We start from the raw sequence: 16,255 nt of genomic DNA on the forward strand, positions 1-16,255 counted from the left end.
GGACAAAGCAGGTTTGGATGGCATTCCATACGCAGACCAATGGTGGTATTTTTAATATAGTTGGTTAAAGGGCTTTATTTAGCAAGTTACAGTTGACCCTTGAACAATATGGGTTTGAACTGGGCAGGTCCAATTATATGCAGGGGGTTTTTTTTTAATAGTAATTACTACAGTACTACATGATCTGTGGTTGGTTGAACCCATGGTTGCAGAATTGCAGATACAGAGGAACCACGGATATGGAAGTCTGACCATAAGTTATTTATATAGATCTGTCTACCCATCCATCCATCCGTCCACCCATCTGTAGAGAGAGAGAGGGAGTGAGTGCACGTGCTAGGTATTTACAGAAGTAGATATGGAAGTGCGAGGATATACAAACACACACGTGTATGTGATGTATATAAGCATGTATATCCACGTTTCTATTTCAGGGCTGGAGCAAGGAAAGTGTAGAATGATCCTGGAGAAAATTTACTGTGCCAGAAAGTAGGAAAGAGTGGTGGGACGTGTAAAAAGATCCAGCTTGAAGAGACTCACACTGGGTAAATCTGAGCAATTTGACCCTAAAATAAATAATTATCATACAGAATATGAATAAAAAAAGAGGAAGGGAGGGAAGGAAGGGCTCTCATAATAGAATGCCAAACCATAAACATATAGAAGGAATGACGTAATGTAAAAATCATTATTTACAACCATCATAGTAATGATAGGTTCTGGCAAGAGTAATCAATGAATTATAAAACTACTGGTTGAAAGTTTACAAGGAGCAGGATGCTACAAAACCCCAAATATCTCTCCACGAAGTATTGATCACAACAAGAAATACAGTAGGTATAAATTTGGTGAACACTACCTTAGCCAAGAGGTGAACATTATCAATAACAGAACAAACGAACGTTTTAGATCTCTGGGGTATGATATACTGAGAAGGACGCAACGTTGCTTCAGGATTATTTCTGACAGAAATAAACAACCAGATCTTATCACAAGGAAGCATCCACGTTGAGAGTCTCCTGTTTCACAGTTATGACCACAGGGAGCATAACTGGCCAAAGGTCCCAGCTGCTGCTCTTAAATCCATCACCACGTTTGCCTGGAGGCCGGCCTTGCCCCTGATTGCTCCTAGTCAGCACAGCAGGGATCCTAAGGCAGGCCATTTCTTGGAGACCAGGATTCCTCTGTCCAGTGACCTTTTTTCAAGGACTCTGACAGCCTTGAAGGATTTTACGTAGATGACAAGGCAGTCTCGGATGATTTACCAAATCTTTCTTCCAAATCTTCACTCAGGGTCAGACTTGCACTATGCGCTGATAGTTCTGCCAGCCTTCCAGAGCTCCCTGCCATTTTCTCTCCGATGTTTCCCCTAATGAAATATTTGTTCATTAAAGTCTTTCTCAGCACTTTGCCGTCTAGTTCTTGGAGGACCAGGACAAGCCCCAAACCCTAGAAGCATCCCTTTTTGGCTCTTTCTAGTAACCTTCCTTTCCATATGGTAGCCACTAATTTGTAATGGTGTAGATTCACTTAGCCTATTTTGTACTTGATATAAATGGAGTCATGTAATAGGTGCTATTTTGTGTTGGCTTCATTTGCTCCACAGTATATCCATGACATTTATCCATATTGATGGGAGTGGATACCGTTGATTCATTTTCATTGGTGGATATTATTGCAGTGTGTAAACATATCAAAATCTATTTATTAATCCCATTATTGGTGGGTATTGGGTACTTCCCCATTCTTGGCTATCACAGTTAGTGGTGATGTGAGCAATCTAGAATGTGCCTTGTGCACTTGTTTGAGGGATATTTCTATGGGTGGAACCAAAGGGTTATAGGGTATATGTTCAACTTTGGTAGATACAGTTGACCCTTGAAGAATGCATGGGCATGAGGGATGCATCTGAGTCTTTTATTCCATAGATGTTTTTAAAATCTCTCTCACTTTTGGCCCAAGAGTGCTGCGTTTGGGTTTACGGTGTTTCTTAACTTTGAAATAGTCCAATTTTTCAATTTTTTCTTTCACAGTTGGTGATTTTTTTGGTCTTAAGAAATTCTTCCTACTCCAAGGCAAAAAGGCTGTTATCTTACGTTTCTTTCCTAAAGCATCATTGTTTACTTTTCAAATTTAAGTCTGCAGATCTTCTGGAATTTATATTTTTATATCCTATGCAGTAATGATTAATATTTTTCCCATATGGATATCCAGCTGACTGAGAACCAATAGTTGACCCTTGGACAACATGGGTTTAAACTACACAAGTGCACTTATACGAGGATTTTTTTTTAATAGTAAATACTGCACTACTACACGATCCAAGGTTGGTTCAATCCTCAGATGCAGAATTGCCGATTATGGAGAAACCGTGTACGTACAGAGGACTGGCTATAAGTTATACTTGGATTTTCAACTTAGCAGAGGGTTGGCACCCCTAACCCCCTTGAACCCTAGTTCAAGGATCAACTGTATTAACAAGAGTTCTTCCCCCTCTCTGCTGCAGTGTTTTCTTTTCTTTCTTTTTTCTTTTGGCCGTGCTGCGTGGCTTGCAGGATCTCAGTTCCCTGACCAGGGATTGAACCAGGGTCACCACAGTGAAAGCGCCAAATCCTTACCACTAGACCACCAGGGAGCTCCCTGCAGTGTTTTCTTTTTACACGTTGTTATAATGTCTGTTTCAACATGGATTTTGATGTCTATTATCTTGTCTATCCTTGAGCAAACACCAGACTATCTTATATTGTAGATTTATAGTAAGGTTTAATGTGACTAATATCTTTCTTTTCATTCTTCTTTCAGATTGTCCCAGCTCTTCTTTTATTTTTTATTTTTATGTTTTTTTAGATGTTGGGGGTAGGAGTTCATTTACTTATTTTGGCTGTGTTGGGTCTTCGTTTCTGTGCGAGGGCTTTCTTTAGTTGTGGCAAGCGGGGGCCACTCCTCATCGTGGTGCGTGGGCCTCACTATCACGGCCTCTTGTTGGGGAGCACAGGCTCCAGACGCGCAGGCTCAGTACGTGGCTCACGGGCCTAGTTGCTCCGTGGCATGTGGGATCTTCCCAGACCAGGGCTCAAACCCGTGTCCCCTGCATTAGCAGGCAGATTCTCAACCACTGCGCCACCAGGGAAGCCCCCAGCTCTTCTTGTAGCTCTTTGCTTTCCCACATAATATTTGTAAACATCTCATCAATTTCCAAGGGAAAAAATGCTGATGTTTTTATTGGGGTTTGATTGAGCCTATAGATCATTTTGAGGATTACTGATATCTTTGTAATATTGAATCTTCAAGCCATGAATATCACTATTTTTAAGAATTTCTCTTGGAGAAAAATAAAAGTGGATCCCCTGTAATAAAATGTACATAAATAGACTCCAAAATATTTAAAGGACCTACATGTGAAAGATAAGTCTAGAAAGTTAATTTTTAAAAGGTAGAAATATATTTTTTCACCTGAGGAGTTTCAGAAGCACAGATGTTAAGAAATTATTGGTTTATTATCTTATAATTAAAGATTTCTATTCCATGAAGAACACAATAGAAAAATTTTAGAAACACGTGCCCAATTAGGAAAGGATACTTGTAATTGGTAAAACTGAAAAGGTATTAATAATCAGAATATGTAATAGAAATGAGGAAGAAAAAGATAGCATCCACATTAGAAAATGGGGCAAAAGTTTTAAGTAGACACTTATAGATGAAGCTACCAAGCATTTGAAAAAAAGATCAAACTTATTAGAAATCAGAGAAATTTAACTAAAACAAGATACTACTATACATTTAATACACTAGCAAAACGGTGATGAGTCGTCCAAATGAAGGTAAGTGGTTGCACAAAAACCTGACGTGCAACTCTTTGGTAATCTGGACTGGTGTAGCCGTTCAGGAAGTCAATCTGGCTATATTATTAAAGTATACATATTTGCTATGAAATAATTTCACTCGGGTATGTGTTCCAAAGAAATTCTCAGATACGTCTATAAACAAATGTAAGAAGATGTTTATTTTATTATCATTGGCATGGCAGTTGGAAGAGTACAGGTAAAATATGGGTGCAGAAAATGGAACTCTATGAAACAAATTAGATAGAGGGGTGAATGTTTTTTTGTTTGTTTGTTTTTCTGCGGTACGTGGGCCTCTCGCTGTTGTGGCCTCTCCCGCTGCGGAGCACAGGCTCCGGACGTGCAGGCTCAGCAGCCATGGCTCACGGGCCCAGCCGCTCCACGGCATGTGGGATTTTCCCAGACTGGGGCATGAACCCACGTCCCCTGCATCGGCAGGCAGACTCTCAACCACTGTGCCACCAGGGAAGCCTGGATGGGTGAATCTTAAAAATATACTCCTGAATGAAGGAAATAAACACCAGAATGAATTTTATGACACAATATTATTTATATGAATTGAAAATATACACAAGTGCACATTTTGCACAAGAACACACCCAAAAGAAAACACATCAAACAAATTAGAATGGTAGCTTACGGGGTAGAGAAGGGAGTGGAGGGTGCCATAGGGAACAGGAGGTGAATAAATAAAACTTAATCATGTTACCGTATTTCATCATGCTATATCCAAGATTTCACTTTCCTTGTAGTGGAAAGAAATCCTGTGTGCTATGTTGGCTTAAGTCAGGAATAGTTCTTGGAGGATATTTTCCTGAAAGAATTTGGAACACATTTTTGAAAAAATCTTTGTTTATACTATGGATGATCTTTTTTTGTTTGTTTTGTTTTTTTCTTTAATTTCTGTTTTGTGGGTGTGTGTGGGATCTACTTTATTTTTGTATTTCATTCATCTGATCTTATATTTTTCCATCTGCCTTCTTCAGTTTTATTATTCATTTATTAATTTCCTGAAATGGATGTTTTCTGAATCAATTTTCAACTTCCTTTCTACTTTATTTGTTTTGTTTTGTTTTGTTTTTGTTTTCCTTGCTGTACGCGGGCCTCTCACTGTTGTGGCCTCTCCCGTTGCGGAGCACAGGCTCCGGACGCCCAGGCTCAGCGGCCATGGCTCAGGGGCCCAGCCGCTCCGTGGTATGTGGGATCTTCCCGGACCAGGGCACGAACCCATGTCCCCTGCATCGGCAGGCGGACTCTCAACCACTGCGCCACCAGGGAAGCCCCCCTTGCTACTTTAATATATGCTTTTAAGGCTCAACATTTCCCTCTATGTATGTGTTCCAATCTCCAGATCCAATTATGAATTTGAATGTTTCTCTTCATGGTTCTGTCAATGTTTGCTTTATAAAGTATCAGCTGAAGTTATTAGTTTCTGAGAATTTGAAACTTTTATGACTGTGAAGTGTCCCTCCGTATGTCAAGTAATGCTTTTTCCTTCCCCTTAAAGTTCACTTGGTCAAATAGCAATGTCACAGATTTTATAATTACAGAAATAACTTGAGACCTAGGATGTTGATGTCTGTCTCTAGAAAGGATTTTCCCTTGCTTCTGCACGGGTTGTAAGATGCTAACAAAACACGTTCACCTTTACACAATGTCAGGGAATGAGGTGTTTTGGCGTTTGGCTTCAGTCCCTGCCAAAGAAAGCCCAGTTTCCTTCTCCCCTTATTCCAATGGTGAAACTCTTTGGGGTTTACCAGGTAGCCTTCGTGGCTGTTAATGCTTTTATGTCGCTTAGCCTCTTGAAGACGTCCAAAATTCGACTGAGTTTGTACGCCTTTCAATGAACAGAATCTACACTCTTCTGAGGCCTACACAGTAGAACGGCAAGACGGCCTGAGACCTTCTCAGGGATTCCGGAAAGTGAAAACCAGAGTGAAAACATGTAGTCCAGAGCTCGTGCCGGTAGACACCCCCGCACCCACCCTTGCATTCTGGGACATGTAGTCCAGAGCTCGTAAACTCGTGTAGCCCCATATACTGCAGCTACAGTAACGCCTCGCTGTAAAGGTTTACCCGCGGAATTCTGGGAAATATGGTCCAGGAGTTCCGGGTTAGTCGCAGGCACTTCCGCCCCAGGAGGACACGTAGCAGCCATGTTCTGCCTGGTGACGGTGTTTCAGGTCCGCTCTTCACGACCCATTCAAGCTTCCCCTTTGCAGACCTTTCATTTGGGGAGAAAGAGGAGGAGCGGCTAAAAGCGGAGGTTTGAGGGCCTGGAGTGGTGATGTACGTCCCGCGGGCGGAGCTTCTTTGCGTTTGGTAACGTAGCCGGGATGGGGTGGGCTCAGGTCGTGCCTCCTGGGGTTTGAGGGTCTCCCCGGTTTTCTTCACCCCTAACCTGACCCCGTCCCCCACCTATGAGCTAGCCCTACCGCTTCATACGGCGTCACACTGGGTGAGTTGCTTAACTCCTCTGTGCCTCCGTTGCTGTTCGGTAAAAGGGGGGAAAAAGGAATGCCTTGTTAATATAGTGTTGTGAGGAGAAACGAGATAGCACAAGTAAAAGGTCTACAACTGCCTGATACATTGTTGGTATTAATACTACGCTAATTCGGGAGGCACCCATTTCGCAGCGGGATTCTGTGAGCCCAGGAAGCTGAATTGTCCTGGACTCCTGGCCTGTTTTGGAAGGAGAGGACTTCTAGCTGGTACGGGGGCGGAAGGGGGTGCGGTATGAATTAGTGGGGATGGAAACACAGCCCTGGTATTTCACAGTCTCCTTTCCTTCCCCAGCCCTGGCTTCTCCAAAAGCACTGCGCGGAGGAAGAGGCAGCAGAGCCCCACGTGAGTAGGACTTGGCATTCTTCCTACTTAAGATATTCCTATAAATTGTAGAACGTATGAGACATGGGTAAGGATGATAACTGAGCCTTGGTCACTAATTTCCATTCTAAAAGCTTTATGCAAATGAACACATTTCCATCAGGCGGTGGCTCTGTGAATTGGTACTGCTGTTTTCTCTACTTTAAGGCAGGGAACACAACCCTGTTGGCCCATCCTCACCCAGATGGTAGGAGGCAGAGCTGGGGTTGGGACCCAGGCAGTTTGAGTCCAGCAGCTGAGTTTGCTAATCCCTTTGGTATATTCTCTTTGAGCATAGGGTACTGGCTAGAATCATATCATGAAAGGAGATTGGGACTTAATTGTGGGGACCTTGAGAGCAAGGTTTAGGCTATTTTATGAGTGTTTAAGATAGTTTTCTCAACTGGGTCATTTATTTTATTTCAAATAATATGTATATCATAGAAGTAGCATAATCATTATGGAAAAATGCAGATATATACATAAAGAACAATTTTAATTATCTGTAACTTTAGGATGTAAAGATAACAGTTGTTAATGTTTTAGTGCCTTTTTGTCTGGTTACTCTTTGTGTATGTTTCTGTGTAGTGGAGGCTGTTTTTTGTGGGACTGATGTTACACTGCAGTGCTACTCAAATTGTGTTCCACAAACCAGCGGCATTGGCATCACTTGGATAGAAATGCCCAGCCTTGAGCCCCATTCGAGACGTTCTGATTTATAATTTCTGCGTAGGGGGTCCAGGAGGCTGCATTCCAACAAGATCCCGCAGTAATTCACATGCACGTGAAAATTCGAGAAGCTCAAGAGAGGGTCTTTTCTGGAAACTGAGGCCAAGGAAATTGACCCTGCTGGATGTCACAGATAAAACTGAGCTGGCTTCACCAAAGGCCTACTTAGTCCAATGATTTTATTCCCCCACTAATTATTGTCAACTGTCAGGGCCCCTTTCAGAATCCTGAATTGAGCAGAAGACAGCTAGCAAGTGTAGAGTCAAAATGGAGGTCGTTAGAAGTTGTGAAGATATCTCTCTCCCAAGCTTTGGGGAGTGGAATCATTGCCATCTTTTGTACTAGATCGAACCCGGGCCCCCTGCATTGGGAATGTGGCGTCTTATCCACTGCACCACCAGGGAAGTCTCCCATTTATTTCTTAAACGTTCCTATATTTATAATGATATAATTACAATTCAGATTCCTGTCTTTTTTTCATTTGAATTAGGTATGGACTGTCAAACTATTTTTTATTGTTGTTGCAGAATCCTGGCTTTTATTAGTTCTCTTTACCTCTGTGCATAATTGTCAAAAGGGTACTTCCTGTTTAAAAAGAAACTTAACGTATTTTTATACCTTTTGTAAAAAGTTGTCCATGTCAATTTAAATATTATTGTTGCAGTCACAAAATCTTTAGGAAGACAAGCAGAGATTTTCAGAAGTCTATAAAGACTCTCACATAACAGGGCAACAACGTACGACCTCCACATGTCTGACAGTCTTCTGTTGGTAGAAATCACATCTCTAAGGATAATTTCTAACTAAAATATCATCTGCTTTACCGCAGTTGCTAAGAAATAAGAAACCCTGACAGTGGTGTTCTCAGAGCTTCCTACCTTATGACGATCTCACGAGGTGGATGCCCGTGTTCTCCCCTACTGGCAGAAGACAGAACTGAGGCGAAGAGATGTGAATAATTTGCCCAGGGTGACACTGCTAGTGAATGGCGTAGCCTGATCAGAGCCCATGCATATTGACTCCAAAACCTACTCTGACTTACATGGTCTCTGTTTACCCCATACCCAGAATAAGAATGACCCCTGTGGAAGCTGCAGGCACACTGTGAGGGGGCCACTGTGTATGGCTGGGCAGGTCATTCCTCACACAGCCACTGAGGGGGTTCACGGGGGCATCTGGTATCTGCGTGGGGCTCTGCTCATCAAGCATAATCAGCTGTAGCCACCCCGAGGACTGGGAGCCTTGGTAATTCACAATGAGCACCACGTGGGTTAGTGACTTCTTTTTCTTTAAACCAGTTTCCAGTTTGACTTCTTCTTTCCCTGTCTGTCTTGCTAGGACTCTGCACTGCCCCAGAAGGAGAGAGAAAATGAGCACATTCCAGGTGAGTAGAGCTTGCCTTTCTTGCTGTTAAAAACGCCATTTTTGTACTCAGGTTGGACACAGGTTTTCCTCTTTTTTTCTTTTTCTTTTTTTTTTTTTTTGATTGGAGTATAGTTGATTTACAATGTATTAATTTCAGGTGTACAGCAAAGTGATTCAGTTATACATATATATACATATATTTTCAGATTCTTTTCCCTTATAGGTTATTACAAAATATTGGGTATAGTTCCATATGGGTTTTCTCTTTCAAGGAGAGTCTAAGCATATGAGGACCTGAGTGTGCCATGTGTGCTTTTTTTAAAATTCCTGTTAAATTTAATTGGTTTCGGTTTTAATTTTTGTTTTATTTCATCATTTTTTTTATTTTACAAGTAAAAGAAAAATTAAGGGAAATGAAGGACATCTTCCAGTCTACTGCTTACCTGCTTACAAATTAGCTGCTTTTATATTTCTGTAATCTCTTCATCATATGTATTCATGGATGTGTATTCGTATTTATAACATAGATACAGTTTTAAATTGTTTTTTTCATTTAATACTAGCTAACATTCACTTTTAATTGCTTTATCATGTTCCTGCAAACTTATGCACCTATTTTTTTTTTTTTCTGGTATGCGGGCCTCTCACTGTTGTGGCCTCTCCCGTTGCGGGGCACAGGCTCCGGACGCGCAGGCTCAGTGGCCATGGCTCACGGGCCCAGCTGCTCCGCGGCATGTGGGATCTTCCCGGACCGGGGCACGAACCCGTGTCCCCTGCATCGGCAGGCGGACTCTCAACCACTGCGCCACCAGGGGAGCCCTGCACCTATTCTTTAAACTATTCTTTATGCACAGACATTTAGTTTAAAGACTTCTCCTGTTTTAGGAGCACTACAGTGACAGTGTTCCTGATTTAACCTTTTTCTCAAAATATCTGTTCTGAAGAATATTGCCCCTTTTTGCCCTTAACATAGTAGGTTTAGGTATTCAGAATTTAAGAGGTATGTTTTACATGTGGTGCCTTGGATGTTTTTTGGTAGAATATCCAAATACGGCAGAGCACAGCAGGATCAAACTGCTGCTTCACGCAGAAAAAATCAGGTATTGTTGGAAGTTTTCTCACGACCAGAGTTAGATTCAGTCTTCCCCATGCTTGAGTCAGACCCTTTGTGTATTTTATTTACTGGTTTGTTTCTTTTTCCATCTTATATTTTTTTCTAATCAGAGTAATGCATGACCTTAGTTTAAAAAGTCCAGTGGTACTTAAAGCACTTGTCACTGCATAGACAGCTCAGAACAATTGTATAAAGAGGTGCTTGGTTTCATCTTTGTTTTAAATATAAAGAATCGGGGTTGTGAAAAAAGGAGGAACCAACTCAGACTCACCCAGAAAACCAAGGGTCTGGAGTCAGAGTATTGCATTCAAGCGAAAGACAGAAACGGGGAAAGAGAGAGTTTTCATTCAGAGACCTGGCATGGCCTTTTGGTTAGTTTCCACATATAACACTCCTTCTCAGCTGGTTCCGACCTCAGTGAGAAAGCAGGTGCCATCAAATACTGCCAGGACTAAATTGGTAACTGTTTCTGGGGCACTTGGCAATAATAATTAAACAGTGAAAGCTTTTTAGTTCAGGATCCAGTGGTTAGAATTCTAGGGAGTTTACTTATGAGTTGTCTGAGAGCCCCAGGTAAACACACAAAGCTTTCTCTTTCATAGCTGCACGTCCAGTGAGGCTGAGGAAAGTCAGTGTGTGGCATTGGCAGGATGGAAGGAGGGGGTGCTGGGAAGTCTGCACACCTCACAGGAGCCGGAGCAACTTCCCATCCTCCTCGTCTCCTCGGGGCTGCCCCTCTTCCACTGGCCACTGGGTATAAGATTGAGGTGGTGTTGTTTGTCGTAGGAGGCGGTGACCTTCAAGGACGTGGCCGTGGCCTTCACAGAGGAGGAGCTGGGGCTGCTGGACTCGGCCCAGAGGAAGCTGTACCAGGATGTGATGGTGGAACACTTCGGGAACCTGGTCTCAGTGGGTGAGGACAGCCTTTCTCTGCGAGTGTCTTTGTGACCTTGGTGTTTCAAGGCTTTGGGCCTCTTGAGGTGGTTCCCTGAGTTTGGGGACCAGACTTTTGCAATTCCTGTGGGACACGAGAGGATGTCTCTGGTCTTTCCAAACAGTGTGTTTCAGGTCCTTTTCAATTATTTTGTAAAAGAACTGTAAATCGGCAGTATCTTGCTGTACCTTGTGTATTCTTCTTCAGATTTCCCTCCCTGCCATTAGTGGATCATAAAGCCAATTTATTGAGCCCTACGTGTGACTTTTTAATGAAATAAAATAGTATAGAAAATATCAGAGTTTCTTAGGAAGAGTACAACACATTGCAGCAGAAACTCTGGGCGATGGCATGAGTGGTGTGAGAGCCAGTGGGAACAGATTTCATGAAAAGAGACATTGGTTAGATATAGGTCATTCAAGCTTCGTTTTAGTAATGTATACTTTTCTACCTGTGTATCTAGGTTGTGAAATAAATGCTGTTTCTTCAGTGGGTCGTGATACAAAGTTTGAAAAACACAGCTTTCAATACCTTGACTATGCAGTTGGAACTCAAATTTCTAGTAAACTTTCGCTCTAGCCCGTTCATGTTAACTTGTGACTTTGCATGTTCTCATTCTTCAAACGAGATACAAAACATACAGAAAGAGAAGAGAGGCTTTGGTTGATGAATTCAGCAACCCAGATAGAAATTTAGGTGAGAACCAAGCAGCCGTGAGTTCCTGTGGTTAGCTCTCTATCTGTTTTGCTTCTCACCAGCCCTGTGCTGTCCATCACCTGGTCCCAGTTGGAAATCTCTTTCCAGGATTATTGCATAGTCTTTGTACTGGTCACCTGTTGCCACCCTTCTCCTCCCACAGTTTGTTCTTTAGGTGGCAAAGTGATCTTTTGTAACTTTAAGTCAGGTTATGTTCTTGTTTCAGAATTCTCTTGTGGCTTCTTTTACTTAGAATAAAAACCACTTAAAGTGGCTTCTAGAGCCTTCTGTGGGCTGCTGTTCGTTCTCCACCACCTCCCTGAATACACCACCTCTCCTCCCTCTTACCCTATCTTTTCCAGACCTGCAAAGGATGCTTCTGCCACAGAGCCTTTTCCTGGTCCTTCTCTCTGCCTGGAATACTCTTTCACCTGTAATCTTTTAGGCCTCTACTTCTTTCAGTCAGTCGCCTTAAAGATGAGGAGGTGGCTGTCCTCTGACCACCCTATGGAAAATACAGTCCTCTCTTTCTTACTCTCTCTGCCCTGCCTTGTTTTGTCTCTAAGTGTTTCACTCATGTACATTTTGTTCACCTGTTTCTCACCTCTCTTTCTTCCACTGGAGGGTAATCCAGGAGTGCAGGAGGAATTCGGTCTGTTATATGTTTATTGCTCACTAGCCTCAGTGCTTAGCATAGTCTTGGTACATGACAGGAACTCTTAAATATTTCTTGAATAAACGAATGAGTTAATGGATAGAGAAATTAGCCTTCCATGAAAATAGCTAGTAGGCGGTGAACAAATCCGAGTGAATAAGGGATATTGCTAAATGTTTTTTTGTCTTCAAATGAATTCCTAGCCTAATTCTAACTTCTCAGGTGCCCATGATGTGTGTATGTGTGTGTTTGCCTTTCTGTACAAGTTGGCCCTCATCAACTTGCACAAAAAATATGTACAGAACCTGTAATTATAACCAAACTGAGTAAAATGCTTTCCCTGTGACTTTCCTTGAGCTCTCAGTAGCAGAGCAAATTCATTTGGGGAGGAAATACTGTTTTGAATGAGGATTCTTATGTCTACTTCTTAGGTAACCCTCCCATAGAAGGAAAGAAATTTCTACTTCCTTATCCCTTATACCAGGGGAGAACAGGTCTCAGAAAACAGCCAGCTGGTGAGTTAGCCTTTCCCTTAAAAGATTTGCCCCGCTGCGTCCCATTTGCCTCCTCCAAAGCCCACCTCACTAATAAGAAATCGATCTTTGTTAGCTGTACAAACATTTTGTGTGTGTGTGTGTGTGTGCATTTGTATGTATCTTGTAGAAGGCATTTTAGATAATGTCACCTTGAGTGCTTTGATCATTCTTTAATAGTTTCTAGTCTGTTTCTTCTCAATACTTATCACAGGCTATGGAATTTATTCCCAGCTCACTCATAAAGCCCATTCTTCACTTTGGAACTCATTCTTGTTAAAGACCAATGTATCTGTGTCCAAAAATTTTCCATGCTGTTTTTAAAGAGACAGCATTCTTCCCTAGCCTCTACATTTTGACTCCTGCTTGGCAGCGGGAGTGGAGGAACATATTAGGCAGCACAAATGCCTGAGAAGGATCCAGTGCATAGGTCTTCATGCTTTTTTTTAACCCCACTGATTCTTAGACCCTTTTTTAAAATTAATTAATTGTTGGTTGCATTGGGTCTTGGTTGCTGCATATGGGCTTTTCTCTCGTTGTGGTGAGTGGGAGCAGCTCTTCGTTGTGGTGCGCAGGCTTCTCATTGCAGTGGCTTCTCTTGTTTCAGAGCACGGTCTCTAGGAACGCGGGCTTCAGTAGTTGTGGCACGTGGGCTCAGTAGTTGTGGCTCACGGGCTTAGTTGCTCTGCGGCATGTGGGATCTTCCCGGACCAGGGCTCGAACCTGTGTCCCCTGCACTGGCAGGCAGATTATTAACCACTGTGCCACCGGGGCAGTCCCGGGTTTTAGCCCCTTTCATATCCTCCTCAGCACTAACCCCCTTGGTGTGCTGCCGCCTCGGGTACAGCCTTTCAACTTAAGCCAAACTGTACTTTCCAGTCCTTTTCCTGTATCTGATACCTGACTTGTAAAAGCTGTTTCGCTTCTCTGACTTGGTTCAAACTTAACCTGGGATTCAGAATTGTAGAGAATCCTAGAAATCAAACTGAGTTCACCTGTGCATGCATTTCTTGAGCCCTGACTAACTGCTAGGCACTGTTAAAGCTGTGAGCACAGCAAAATGCTTGTCTTTATTGATACTGTGTTATGGTAGGAATGACATGTAATTTTTGAAAGATGATTGAAATAGTATGTCAGAGTAGTCATTTGGTTTTAAATGGGTTTCATTAATGCTAAGTATTTGGGAGTTTAACAGACCATCTCTTGGTTTCTGTTAGTATATAAACCAGAGAACTTCATTTGTCGTGCGAAAGATAAGCTGAACCATCCTGAGGTTCATTAAAGTCCCATACTGTGTCTTAAGTGTAAAATCTTGAATCTTTGAACAAAGCTTTCACGTGTCCACATCTCTGAATTCTCTGTCCCTCTAGAAGAAAACAATCAAAGTGAGTTGAGGGCCGTTCAAGACAGAGGATCACGTGAAGAGCTTTCCTGCTGGCAAATCTGGCAACAAATTGCAAATGACTTAACCAGATGCCAAGACTCCATGATAAATAGTTGTCAGTTCCACAAACAAGGTGATTCCCCCTGCCAGATTGGGGCAGGACTCTATTCAAATTTCTGAAGATGAGAACCGTATATTAAATGATAAAGCAGGTGATCCCAGTAGTCCTGGAAATCCAAGGTTTGCAACTTTGAGAGCCCAGGATTCTTGGAGGAAAACTTCATTGGCTGAGTCACAGAATTATCAGAATAGACACCAGCAAATTTCCATGAAAAATAAACTGTGTCAGTGTAAAGAGGATGTTGACACCATCAGTTGGATTTCACATCACCTTGATGCTCATGGAGTACACAAGGGTCAAAAACCTTACGGCTACAGTGATTATAGAAAAGATAGCACGAGGGTTTCAACACTGGATCAGAATACTATGATTCACACGGGACAAAAACCTTACCAGTGTAATGAATGTAAAGAAACCTTCACCGATCTCTCCACCTTTGATCTTCACCAGCAATTACACTCAAAAGAGAAGTCTCATACGTGCAGTGAGTGTGGAAAAGGCTTCCGTTACAGCTCGGTTCTTCATATTCATCAGAGAGTTCACGTGGGAGGAGAACACAGTGAGTGTGATGAGTGTGGCAAGGAGTTCAGTCAGAGCTCCCAGCTGCAGACTCCTCAGAAAGTCCACACTGTAGAGAAACCATTCAAATGTGGGGAATGTGGGAAAGGCTTCAGTCGTAGGTCAGCACTTAACTATTCATTGTAAAGTCCACACGGGAGAGAAACCTTATAATTGTGAGGAGTGTGGGAGGGCCTTCAGTCAGGCCTCTCACCTTCAGGACCATCAGAGAGTCCACACTGGGGAGAAAGCATTCAAATGTGACACATGTGATAAGAGCTTCAGTCGGAATTCACACCTTCAGTCCCATCAGAGAGTCCATACGGGAGAGAAACCGTACAAATGTGAGGAGTGTGGGAAGGGCTTCATTTGTAGCTCAAATCTATACATTCATCAGAGGGTCCACACAGGAGAAAAACCCTACAAATGTGAGGAATGTGGGAAAGGCTTTAGTCGGCCTTCAAGTCTTCAGGCCCATCAGGGAGTCCACACTGGAGAGAAATCATACATACGTAATGTGTGTGGTAAAGGCTTTACTCTGAGTTCAAACCTTCAGGCACATCAAAGAGTCCATACAGGAGAGAAACCGTACAACTGTAAGGAGTGTGGGAAGAGCTTCAGGAGGAACTCCCATTATCAAGTTCATCTGGTTGTCCACACAGGGGAGAAGCCCTATAAATGTGAGGTATGTGGGAAGGGCTTCCGTCAGAGTTCATATCTTCAAATCCATCAGAAGGCCCACAGTGTAGAGAAACCTTACAAGTGTGAGGAGTGTGGGCAGGGCTTCAATCAGAGTTCACGACTTCAGATCCACCAGCTGATCCATACCGGTGAGAAACCATACAAATGTGAAGAGTGTGGGAAGGGATTCAGTCGTAGAGCAGATCTTAAAATTCATTGCAGAATCCACACCGGAGAGAAACCGTATAATTGTGAGGAGTGTGGGAAAGTCTTCAGGCAGGCCTCAAATCTTCTGGCCCATGAGAGAGTCCACAGCAGAGAAAAACCATTCAAATGTGAAGAGTGTGGGAAGAGCTTTGGTCGGAGTTCACACCTTCAAGCCCATCAAAAAGTCCACACTGGAGAAAAGCCATACAAATGTGAGGAGTGTGGGAAGGGCTTCAAGTGGAGCCTGAACCTCGACATGCATCAGAGGGTCCACACAGGAGAGAAACCATATAAGTGTGGGGAGTGTGGGAAGCACTTCATTCAGGCCTCAAGTCTTCAGCTTCATCAAAGCGTCCACACTGGAGAGAAGCCGTACAGATGTGACAGATGCAGTAAGGTCTTCAGTCGGCCTTCACAGCTACAGTCTCATCAAAGAGTGCACACAGGGGAGAAGCCTTACAAGTGTGAGACCTGTGGTAAGAGCTTCAGTTGGCGCTCCAATCTTATAAGTCATCACAAAATGCATACTGGGGACACATTTTATGAAAGCAGCGAGAGTGGTAAGAACATC

General features: G+C 42.8%; 2 protein-coding genes across 2 annotated transcripts in view; one reads left to right on the top strand and one right to left on the bottom strand.

Moving 5' to 3' along the window:
- LOC309816131 (protein FAM170A-like) overlaps positions 1-16,255 on the bottom strand; it is a gene marked incomplete at both ends in the record, with an annotated part of 592,257 nt that overhangs the window by 472,667 nt on the left and 103,335 nt on the right. The gene's annotated exons all lie outside the window — the stretch shown is intronic.
- LOC309816117 (zinc finger protein-like) lies at positions 5,993-10,863 on the top strand (the record flags this gene model as incomplete). The annotated part of the gene is made up of 4 exons (XM_082646786.1): positions 5,993-6,164; positions 6,639-6,689; positions 8,775-8,820; positions 10,702-10,863. Exons 1-4 carry the CDS (start codon positions 6,130-6,132, stop codon positions 10,861-10,863), a joined length of 294 nt encoding a protein of 97 aa, XP_082502912.1. The 5' UTR covers positions 5,993-6,129.

The sequence above is a fragment of the Mesoplodon mirus genome (assembly GCF_964341445.2).
Source record: "Mesoplodon mirus genome assembly, contig: SUPER_14_unloc_1, whole genome shotgun sequence".
NCBI lineage: Eukaryota > Metazoa > Chordata > Mammalia > Artiodactyla > Ziphiidae > Mesoplodon > Mesoplodon mirus.